This window comes from Calonectris borealis, chromosome 2 (assembly GCF_964195595.1).
Source record: "Calonectris borealis chromosome 2, bCalBor7.hap1.2, whole genome shotgun sequence".
Classification (NCBI taxonomy): domain Eukaryota; kingdom Metazoa; phylum Chordata; class Aves; order Procellariiformes; family Procellariidae; genus Calonectris; species Calonectris borealis.
The window spans coordinates 8,115,621-8,127,904 of record NC_134313.1 but is presented as its reverse complement, the minus strand read 5'-3'; the positions used below and the strand labels follow the sequence as shown (position 1 = coordinate 8,127,904).

General features: G+C 39.0%; 1 protein-coding gene across 4 annotated transcripts in view; it reads left to right on the top strand.

Annotated features, from left to right (window-relative positions):
* The window catches only part of KHDRBS3 (KH RNA binding domain containing, signal transduction associated 3), a 104,965-nt gene that overhangs the window by 87,115 nt on the left and 5,566 nt on the right, over window positions 1-12,284 (top strand). For all 4 annotated transcript variants that reach the window (XM_075141121.1, XM_075141119.1, XM_075141120.1 and 1 more), the window contains one exon: window positions 9,015-9,073. In XM_075141121.1, coding sequence (XP_074997222.1) covers window positions 9,015-9,073 — 59 coding nt within the window. The remainder of the gene's footprint in view (window positions 1-9,014; window positions 9,074-12,284) is intronic.

Here is a 12,284-nt window from a genome sequence, read left to right as displayed (position 1 = left end):
GTTAACAGACGATGAAAAATACAGTTTAGTAACCATCAGAATTTGAGGTTTATCGTGGTATAATTGTCAGGTGCAATGTGCTTGGAACATACATGTTCATAAAAGTAGTAGAGCCCACATAAGCCCAGCAAACAAGTCTTAGCAGTTAAGTGGATTGAATTCTTTAACACAAGAGGAAGAGGTCTGCCTTACTTTAATTGGAGAGGCTACGCTTGAACCCTGCCTGTGTAAGGGGCACTAGAGAAGCACAGGGAAGATCTCAAACATGGTAATACATTGCTTTTAAGATCTGTCAGATGCTTATGATTATGCAGCCCTGAAAACAGTTAAATATAATCTCTTTAACCAAATACATTCCTTGCTGGCACTTTTATTGTTTTTGAATTATAATCATATAAAACTGGGATGGAATGATATTTTTTTCTCTCAAATGCTCTTCAATTTCAACTGATGAGTAAGGGTAGCAAATTTATAGAAAATGATGAAAGTTGTACTATTCCTTCAACAAATTAGAAAGACAAGAAGGTATGATGTATATCTTACTGAGTAGTATTTCTAATGACAGAATGGTGACATACCGTCTGTGCAGTTTTTGTGGATGATGATGTATTAGAGGCAGTGTTGTCTTGTACTCCAATCTGTGACAAGTAACATCATCTTGGATCTCTAACATCATCTTATGCAGGACTCAAGACGGATAACCAAGAATTAGATGGAATAATACCCACAGCTCTTTCCAGTATTGCAATGGATAATCTAAAGATTTTTGACTGATACCTGTCAGATCTTCATTATTCTCTGCTGCTTCCACTGTCCTGAGTATTATCTGTTTGGAGGAAAAGGGGAAAAAACACATCTTTTTCCAATGTTAATGTTCATGTTGGTTCACATCTCTGTTCTCCATTTAGCAGTTGGAACATATTTGGTACACACCTGGATAGTTTAAGACATCCATTTTAGTTTTGTCTGTGTCTTGGTTTCGGCTGGGATAGAGTTAAAATTTCTTCCTAGTGCTGTGTTTTGGATTTAGTATGAGGAGAATGTTGATAACACACTGATGTTTTCAGTTGTTGCTAAGTATCTTGTCAAGGACAACTACCCTCCAGGAAGCTACCAAGCTACTACCCTCCCAAGACTGGGAGGAGGGAACACAGCCAGGACAGCCAGCCCAGCTGGCCAACGGGGTATTCCATACCATGTGACATCATGCTCAGTATATGAATGGTAGGCGTGATCCAGGAAGTACCGATTGCTACTTGGTTATCGGTCAGCGCGGGTGGTGAGCAATTGCATTGTGCATCACTCATTTTATATATATTATTTATTATTTTCTCTTTTCTGTTCTATTAAACTTGTCTTTATCTCAACCCACGAATTTTTTTTTCCTCACTCTCACCCTTCTGATTCTCTCCCTGCCCCACTGAGGGGGGCGGGGGGAGTGAGCGAGCGGCTGCGTGGTATTTGGCTGCCTGCCAGATTAAACCATGACAGTATCCAGCATTTTTCCTGGGAGAACCCCCTTGTGTGAAGGGGTGGAGTAACTGTGGTGACTGTTGCCAGGGTTTGAGTAGCCACAGCGCCTGTCACAGGGGTTGGAGTAACTGTGGTGACTGTTGCCGGGGTTTGAGTAGCCACAGTGCCTGGCGTGGGGGTTGAAGTACCTGCAGTGCCTGTCGTGGGGGTTTGAGTAGCCACTGTGTCTGTTGCCAGGGTTGATCTCTGGACAATATTCCTAAATAGTTGTTTAACCCTAAACAAGACCTGAACCACGTTCAGGAGACATAGCAACATGGTCATGCTTGTTTGAACATCCCAGGGATATTCAAAATTCTCAGGGAATATTGTGGATGTATTTATGAAGAGGATAGAAGAAAAAGGACTTTCTGAAGTTATGGAAGGGAAGATGAACAAGTTGGACAAAGTGTCCCATCCTGTCTCCCTCTTAGATTCATTCTCCGAGGGGAAAGAAGTGTAATTACTAATAGTTTCTAAGAGGGGTTCCCGACATACAGAGGTGACGGCAGTACTGAGTACAGGTACCAGATTAGACTTAAAATCATTGGTTGTATCACATCATAAAACAACAGCAAAATGATAATCTTGGCCCAGTTCTGAATAGCAATAAACAGCACAACCGGGAACATATACTGCAAGCAAGGTATTACATATTGCAACATTAAGAGCCAGCCCCACAACTTTGACAGCCAATACATCAACATTGTGACCAATCAATATAATGAATGCTTATAACAATTTTGCCTTAACATGCTTTGGTCAGATCTATCATTATTTCAACCCTAAGTGCCTCATGTTGGGCGCCAAAAAGAACTGTTGTGGTTTAACCTGGCAGGCAGCCAAATATCACGCAGCCGCTCGCACACACACACACCCCCTGCCCCCAGCGGGGCGGGGAGAGAATCGGAAGGGTGAGAGTGAGGAAAAAAAAATCCGTGGGTTGAGATAAAGACAGTTTAATAGAACAGAAAAGAGAAAATAATAATAATAAATAATATATACAAAATGAGTGATGCACAATGCAGTGGCTCACCACCTGCGCTGACTGATAACCAAGTAGCGATCGGTACTTCCTGGATCACGCCTACCATTCATATACTGAGCATGATGTCACATGGTATGGAATACCCCGTTGGCCAGCTGGGCTGGCTGTCCTGGCTGTGTTCCCTCCTCCCAGTCTTGGGAGGGTAGTTGTCCTTGACAAGATACTTAGCAACAACTGAAAACATCAGTGTGTTATCAACATTCTCCTCATACTAAATCCAAAACACAGCACTAGGAAGAAATTTTAACTCTATCCCAGCCGAAACCAAGACAGTCTGATAGCAGTTTAGTTCACTTCCCACAAACTGCTTTGCAATCCAGACAGATGTGATCTGGGGATGGCTGGGAGTCATCATTGGTTGCCCAGTCGGCAACCAAGCACCACAGAGCCGCTTGCTCATTCTCCCCCACCCTGCCCCCCCAGTGGGATGGGGGAGAGAATCTGAAGAGCAAAAGTAGAAAACTTGTGGGTTGACATAAGAACAGTTTAATAATTTAAATAAAATCTAATACTACTACTAATAATAAATTGTCATGAAAAGGAAAACAATGAGAGAGAGTAAGAGAAGAGGACAAAACCCAGGAAAAACAAGTGATGCAACCCCTCACCACGCACTGACCGATGCCCAGCCAGTCCCCAAGCAGCGATCGCTGCCCCCCAGCCACCTCCCCCCAGTTTATATACTGTGTATGACGTCAGTGTGGTATGGAATATCCCTTTGGCCAGTTTGGGTCAGTTGTCCTGGCTGTGTCCCCTCTGAGCTTCTTGTGCACCTGGCAGAGTATGGGAAGCTGAAAAGTCCTTGACAAGTGTAAGCACTGCTTCGCAACAACTAAAACATCAGTGTGTTATAACATTCTTCTCATACTAAATCCAAAACACAGCACTGTACCAACTACTAGGAAGAAAATTAACTCTATCCCAGCCAAAACAGGACACCGGGGCTTGGTTTCTAATACACTGGCCAAACCAAAATGCTGATGTTTACACAGCCTGAATTTTTAGTTTTTCTGCTGGTGCTTTCTTGTTTGATTTTAGTGGATTTTTGACATTTTATTTAGCATTTCCCGTGTTAGGAATGGATTGTTGCTGTATGCTATTCATAGTTTCAAGGTAAAGCCATAGGTCCCTGCTGCTGCTGTTCCTGAAAGGAAGCCTTATTTGTTCTGTCTGCTTCAGTCACCTCTGCTACTTGCCATTTACCTTTCCTGTTTTGAGGGATGACTCATGGGAGTAGAGTGGGGAGAAAAAAAGACTGAATGAGTTCACAAACACTAATAACTGGACATTTCAGATGGTAAAACTGTTAGCTTTAGGGAAATGTGTAGAGTTCTGCTAGAAATATGTAGATAGACATAGTTCTGTGCCTGGTAGATGTCACCAGAATGCAGATGCCTCTGAAGGCATTTCAGTGTTCTACAGAAGTGAAATTTATTACAATTTCTGCCATAAAAAGTAATTTCTAAATAGTGATAGCTAAGGGAATCCTTGAGGGGGCACTCTGGTCATCTTTTAAGATTATAGGAAGTAGATTTGCTATTTGTATTACCATATGAGAGTACAATAGGATATAATTTAAGGAAGATTGCATCATTTCTCTGTATGTTATGAAGCTTTCACATACGGGTCTCTGTTGCTTTCTGAGATCATTATCTGTTTTACAGACATAAACTGAGATGCAGGGATGAGAGTATGTACCAAAGAAACTTTTGCTAAGAAGTGCCAGAACTGGACATAAAATAAAAATCCTTGTGCTAGACGCAAGAAAAGATGTGGATCTCCTCTTGATATCCCCGGTTTTATGCTATCCTGCTGTAAGCAGGATAATGCTTCTGATCCACAGAAGCATTAAGAACAGATACTCCACTCAATGTTCAAGACAATTATGGAGATATGAGAAGCTTCAGTACAGTGATTATTGTCTTGACTATAACATTTGGGACACACTTCTTCCTGTTTACTGTTGACAGATGCTTTTTGATACGAGAAGCAGCTGAGTGTGAAGATCTGGTAGGAATGATAAGAGGCTTGTCCTTGTGGAAAAGTTCTGCTCAGATGTGATCATATCAGTCAGGATCTATCATACAAGATCTCTTGCTAGAGGGATCCTCGTTTGTTCTGTCTACTTCGCTGTTCTGTGCAACCTCTGTGTAGAAGGACAAAGGTGACACGTGGAGCTACTTAACAGAAAAAGAACCCTTCGTGTTTCGAAGATTTTTTTTTTTCCTCACTTTCTGAAACTGCCCTGGCTTCTGTCTAAAGGGATCAGTCCCAAAATTACTTGTGATACCAAAATGCAAAAGAAAAAGCAGATTTTTTTTTTTCCATTTTTCCCTAGTAAGCATTACTAGAAGCTGAACTGGTTGCAAAAGCTGTTTTTCATCACTGAAGAGGAAGAAGGTTTTGTTCACTCAGTGCATAAACACAGTAACCAGGCTTGTCAGTGCTTAAGCCTGGGCTTTTCCAGTAAACTAGAAGCTTTCAACCAGAGACCTTTTACTCTCCCCTTAGCAATCAGGCTCCCTGCCATACTACTTTTGTTTCAAACACAGAAATGGCATAATGCTGATTCTAGAAGATGACTGTATCAAATCTAAAGAGCCGTGGCAATCACATTCATTAATCACGATATATTTTGACTACCTTTATGCATTTTTTGAAAATACTGTAGAACACTTGCACTCTGTGGTTGACGTGCCTGTTCTAGGATTGTCCCAAAAATAACCTCTGATGACCTATTCTGATTATCTTCATGAGAGTTAGGTTGAAACTCTACCATTCTGTTAATATCTGTCCCAAGAGGATATTCCAGCATCGCTAGACAGAATAAGCTAATAGTTAATATAGTATAAAAGGTAAGAGTTCCTTAAGACTTAACCATCATGTTAAAAGCAGTTACTGCTATTTGGTTTTTTCATAAAGACTTGTTCTTCTATTATGGTTCATCAAGATACTTTCAGAAACGATCAGCTTAGCAGAAAAGCCTGAGAAATTCAGGTCATATTCCACAAGGCCTTTGAAGGTTTATGTTGAATACCTCTAAAGTATTTTAAGACATTTCTCATAGCACAGTGGTTCTAGACAAATGGCAGGAAGCTTTCCAGTCCTCTGTTTTACTAGATAAAAAAGCTCCTCTAAGGCTTTACTTCATTAGTGATGCAGTGCTAAAATCTGAGGTTTCTCTTCTCTATCTCAGGCTGTTTCTTGAACAGAGAAAACAGGCACTTCCCCCTGGCCTTATTTAAACTACTTAAGCCTCACTTCACACTTCCTCTAAGCATTGTAGGATTAATGCCCAGCCCTCAGCAATTAGAAGTGACATACTTAAGTTTATTGTTGTTTGCTAATCCTTCCATACCATTAGGTGGCTCCAGGTTTTTCTGTTGACATGGAAAATCAAAGCATTTATTTCTTTGCCATCTGTCTTCTCTCTTGTCAGCCCAAAGACATTGTGCTGGAATGGGAATACGAAAGTTAAATATGAGTAGATATAAGCAAGGGCTCTATATGTACAAGATCTGATTCACATTTGATACTCCAGTGTTGATTGCACTTATACTGTTTACTTGATGATTAGGAAAATGCTTGAAAACTCGCCTGACTATACCACTTAATGCAATTATCCATCTACAAAGTAGACACCACAGAATTTTCAGGTACTGCCCTCATCAGCTGCTAGAGAGAATCTACTTGCAGGCAACTGGAGAAGTAAGGAAAAACTAAGAAAAGAAAATTGAAGAAAATGGCCTCAAGAAGACATTTCACATCTTAAAACATACAAACTCAAAGCAGACTCGAGGTTTAGTCTTGCTGGGTTAAAAAGGAAGGGATCCATGGTATGTTTTTTACGTTGTTCTGAAAGGTAAAGGGAGGCACATGAGGTAAAGAAAACGAACCTGTTTTGTGTTTTTGCTTTTTTTTCTCTGAGAGGAAATGAAAGGAGTAGGAAAAAAGGGTTTCCCTTCCAGAATAAATCCATTAAAGGGAAATACAGAGTTTGAATAGTCTTCAGTCAGAATGCTAAGATGCCAGAGAACATATATTAAAACAAAAAGTCAAGGATGCTTTTAAAACAAAAATTGATGTCATACCTGCTGTCCACAGGAAGATTTATTTAATATAGCTACTTAATTACTCACAATAGAATTTACCTCCACTGTCTCAGTTAATGAGTTCAAAGGTACAATTTACAAAGAAGTTTGATATTGCAGGTTCCTTTGACTAAGTTTCCTTTTAGCAGGTGATTGCTTTGAAGAAAATACAGTTCTGTAAGCTGTAACTTCATACACGATACTAGATTTTTCTGTAATTCCTCCAAAAAACCCTGAGATATCTTGGTTTTGGCTGTGAACTCCATGGGCTATTCAAACTGTTACAGCTGAAACAAAAAAAAAAATCTTTTTAATGTTTTCTTTTTTACCCAGAACTCCTTACAGCTGTCTGTATGTACCCTTTTCTTTGGGTCATAGTCTTTAAGTTGTCTTATCTGAAGTTTTGCATTTGTTTAACATACAGTTGAATTGAGAGCGTGTTGGCATTGTTCACAGAGCACAAATGAAAGTGCTCAGAGTAGAGTGTATTGAATTGCACTAGGCAACATTACTTCACATTATAACTTGTACTTTTTTGGAAAGATTATTAATTTTGATGGGTCATGATATATTCTTAGTATAAATAAAAGATTTTTCCTTTCTGATGTTTATTCGTTTTGCAGTTTATCCCTGTAAAATGAGTCATTTTTTGTTTAATAGGTACTTTAGGTCTATGAAATAAAATCCTGCAAAAGTCATTCTGACAGGATTGGCAGATATGGGGATAGGGCTCAGCTGCTATAGGCTTCTAAACTTGATGGCAGCCTTAAAATAAATAATCAAGTACTGTGTGGAAGGGTAGTTGAATGTTACTTTTAAGTTGGTTGTCAGATTAAAGGCTGTTTTATCACTGACTGCTGCAGGGCAAAATTATGTTATTCCTTATGCTTCAAACTTTGCCCTTGTTATTCTGGGGTCCTCATCACATGGACTGACAAACCACAGATAACATTTAGGTTGTATACAGATACTTTTTTTTTGTGGGTCTTCATAGTGAATTCTGGTTAAGTTTTTGTTAAGGAAGCCTTATACTAGCAATAACAGATACTCATCCACACTTTTTAGATATGCATTTGCACACACCAGAACTGTATTATTTCTGGCCTGTATTATTTTGTGGTATTTAAAACTTTTTAGTTGCAAAACTGCCCCCCCTCAAACACAAAGAACCCAAACACAGCAAATTATCTTTGTCTTGTGTCAGTTTAGAAGTAATTGTGATGTGTTATTTGTTTTATTTAAATGCTCTACCTGCTAATTCACGTTAAGGCTATAAATTGCCTTTTCTCTCTGATTTTTATTTTGTTAACAATCTAATGTTAGAAACATTTTGTCAATATTAGTAATTACTTGCTAGTGATCACATATTAAAGCGATTTCCTTCTCACTCAGAAGGTAATGACTTGGTAGCATCAGTTTGTAGAGTATTTTCCAAATATTGTCAGCACTGGGTCTGGCTGTGGTTAGAAAGAGACGGAAATAAACAATTGAGACTTGCTTTTGATGTCCTACAAACATGTCTAATAGACTTTTGTTCTGTCAATTATATAAAAGACTATATATAGCTATACTTATATGAAATATGAAAGCATAATGGAAAAATAGTATGTAATAAGGCTTGTCCTTCAGTTTCCATTCAGTGGTCTTAATACAAATAGAAATGCCATTATGAAATGGAAGACTGGTTTAGGCTATGGTTATGGTATTCATACATACTTGGGAATCCTAATGACTGTAGATTTCTGCTTTTAACTTTAAGTTCCTGTTGTTTCTTGTCTGCCTATTAAAATGATAGCATTTGCATATATGTACATTTATCTTGTTTTGAAGACACTGGAACCTGTACATGTATAGAAACTAAATAACCCCCTGATCAGGAAATTGCTTGTCCTTTATTGCATTTTTATCAGTGAATTTAAAGATGCAAAGACAAAATTTTACTAGGCAACAGTAGGTAATGAAAAGAAGTTTATAAGACAAAGGAATTGGGTTCAGTACCTACACGTCCTAGTCTTCTTTCATTGGGTCTTATAAAATCTTCAACCTTCCCATCTATAAGTATAATTATAAATATAAAATTCCCACATCCACATTTAACACTGTGGAGCAGGGGCTCAGCGATGAAAAAAATCCTAAATGGAAGTAAATAGGGTTTATTTTCTTTTCTTATTAATGAACAAACAGGACCTAAGCTGTCATTGTGTCACATGAATGCTTCCCTTTCTCACCTTCGGGCATGTCTACATCCTTTAAGCTTTCTTCTTTTCAAAGATAGAATGTGTAATGATAAGCATTGCTTCTTAAAATGTAACTGCTTTGTTTCTTGTTCTCTTTCTTCTTCCTATTTCCCTCCTCCTGGACAGTGGAGCAGATTACTATGACTATGGTCACGGACTGAGTGAGGAAACATATGACTCTTACGGTGAGTAGCTTTATGAGCTGAATGACTACAGCAGTAGACTCTCGAAAAACGATAATCAGAAGAATTTCCATAAGGCAAGCGTCAGTTCTGCAGTGGCTAACAACTGTTCAGGGATTCCTGCACTGTCAGAGAGCTCCTCATGTGGTTATTGAGGAAGATACTGAAGGAGGTTTATGTGGTCTGTTAGCTAACATAGTCATATGAAACTAAAATCAAAGAAATAAAAAAATAAAACCTAAATCATGCTGCAAGTACCCTTTTTGTCACATTCAAAGAGATTCAAGGAAAGAAATGGGGGTGTAGGACCTTTTTTCAGGAGCTGTTTGCAGCTGAAAGCAAATGCTTCTAGTGCGGCACAACTGGCATTGAAACTTGGTACAAGGTAAGAATATGCTGAAGTTCTCAGCTGAATCAGGGCCAAATTGAGTGCATTTTAGACTTGTATGGTCTTTTTGTATTAGTTCATTTTCATGCATCAGTCTTGGGAAATCAAGCAGGAAGTCATTATGTAAAGGTTATGAAAGTACTTCAGGTAGCTAATAGACATGAGGGCAGTGGGTTACTCATATGGAGACAAAACAACACATAATGAAGCAAAAAACATATGCTAGGGGTAAAGATCACATTTTTTTAAGCTAGAAGTGTGGTAGTGACAGGTTTAATTAAAGAAATCTGTTCCGGATTAGCAGCATAAAGCATGTTAAAAGGCACCTTTGCTTAAGGGATAAATGTTAAATCTCCGGTTAGAGATCAGAGAAATATAATCTAGATCACTCAAATCTCAAACATTTGAGGATTGTTAGTACCTAGTGTAAAAGAGTTGTGATTCTGGGTAATGGATGCTTCAGTGATTTGTAGTGTTCTAGTTAAAATTTTCCATGGTATATTTCTTGAACTCCATTTGGAAGCGCTTCCTGCTGAAAACTAAAATAACCTCAACTAAGTTGTTATGATAAATGCACCTAATACAGAAGTTTGTTCAATGTCATCTGCTTAAACTAATTATTTTGCTTAAGGTGAAAGTCAGTTCATCAAAAGAAGAGGTCACTTCAAATTCCTCTGTCCCCCAGCACTTTCAATTGGTCTTGATAGATATACAGCTTAAATCTTTATTTCAGCATTAAAATAAACTGTTTACCATTATAAGCCTGATATTTCTAAGACTATTTCATGAATGCAAAATTGGGGGAAAAAAATGTATGAAACTGCTTAATGTAGATAGAGTTGACTGATGGGGAAAAATGTGGATTGCAGTATTTAAGGCTGAAAATATGGATTTTTCATTGCTTTTGCATTTAACATTGGTTTTCTATTTATCAAAGCACAGCCACTCAGAATATTAAGTGATGTATTTACTCAAGTTGAGAGGAAAACTATAAGTAACTTGAAGAATGATTATGTGTTACAGCCACTGAAGTTTTTTGCACATACAAATAAATAGTTATACACTTTATTTCTTAACTGTCTGACCCTCAAGTACATCCTTAAATGCAGAGTTAGATGCTAATAATCATCCTTACAGTATGTAAAGAATATTAGGTGTCTTGGACTAAAATTCATAAGACTGCATAGTGAGCAGATACTTGCCTAGTGCTGGCCAGGAGGAAACTCAGTTTCCCAGGAAGTACCTGAACTTTTCCTGCTCTGAGAAGCTCAGGTGCCACCAATCCAGAGGATGTAGGAAGAATATCAGTATTTTTAGGATTCAGAGCCCTGAACAGCAGCAAAATGAAAACTGGTAAAAAGTAAGGTGACTCTTTACCCTACTGATTTGACCAATTGCTTGAAAAGAAGGAAGTATTCCCCTTAAACTGTAACCAAGACTGCTTTTTACATTTAAACAGTTCCTTGCAGCGGTGCTTAAAAGCTAGGATATTTTTAATTCTTACCCCTCAGCCACCTACCTTTACTGTTAGGCTAGGGTTCTTTTCCTTGCTTAATATAAGCCTTGCTTTCTGTGTGATGAAGAAGCACAAAAGGTTGCTTCTTGTGTATGTTACTCTGTTACCAGATTCCTGTGGAACTTGCCTGAGTTTAATTCTTTCAGCCATACACCAAATTTGAACTTGTTCCTTTTACCTCCTAGGCAAATGATCTGACCACCTAGAATCATAGAATCATAGAATGATTAAGGTTGGAAAAGACCTCTAAGATCATAGAGTCCAACCTCATCTAAGTATTTAAAAGACGTGTAGATGTGGTACTTAGGAACATGGTTTAGTGGGCATGGTGGTGTTGGGTTGACGGTTGGACTCGATGATCTTACAGGTCTTTTCCAACCTTAATGATTCTATGATTCTATCTACACATCTTTTAAATACTTTTAGGGATGGTGACTCAACCACTTCCCTGGGCAGCCTGTTCCAAGGCTTGACCACTCTTTCAGTAAAGAAATTTCTCCTAATGTCCAATCTAAACCTCCCTTGGCGCAACTTGAGGCCATTTCCTCTTGTCCTATCGCTTGTTACTTGGCAGAAGAGACCAGCACCCACCTCGCTACAACCTCCTTTCAGGTAGTAGTAGAGCGCGATGAGGTCTCCCCTCAGCCTCCTCTTCTCCAGATTAAACAACCCCAGTTCCCTCAGCCGCTCCTCATAAGACTTGTGCTCCAGGCCCTTCACCAGCTTCGTTGCCCTCCTCTGGACACGCTCCAGCACCTCCATGTCCTTCTTGTAGTGAGGGGCCCAAAACTGAACACAGGATTCGAGGTGCGGCCTCACCAGTGCCGAGTACAGGGGCACGATCACCTCCCTACTCCTGCTGGCCACACTAGTTCTGATACAGGCCAGGATGCCTCGGTATGATAATAACCTAGGCTCTGCAGGCAACCGCTTAAATTTTTAAAAATAAAGTAGCTAGGATGAGACCTCTATGAAGAGATTGTGAAACTTGGACCCTTGACTTACGGGATTCTTGTCACCTAATTTCAGATATCTACTGTCTGAGGAAGTTACCTTACCATTCAAAGAAGTGCAGGGGTTCTTTGACTTTTTTTTTTTTTTAATTGACTAGAAGGACGGATAAAGTGATGCCTACATTTTAGATTACCATACCTAGTCATTTGGATTCCACCCTTAGTTTCTGGAGTGCATTGGGTTCACTTGAACACCTGTCTGCTTAGGGCAGGGCAATTCTCCAAGAGTAGATGTGGAAGCACATACACTGTTTTCAGGTGTGTTTGCTTTTGGGGTTTTTTCATTTTTTTTTCTCT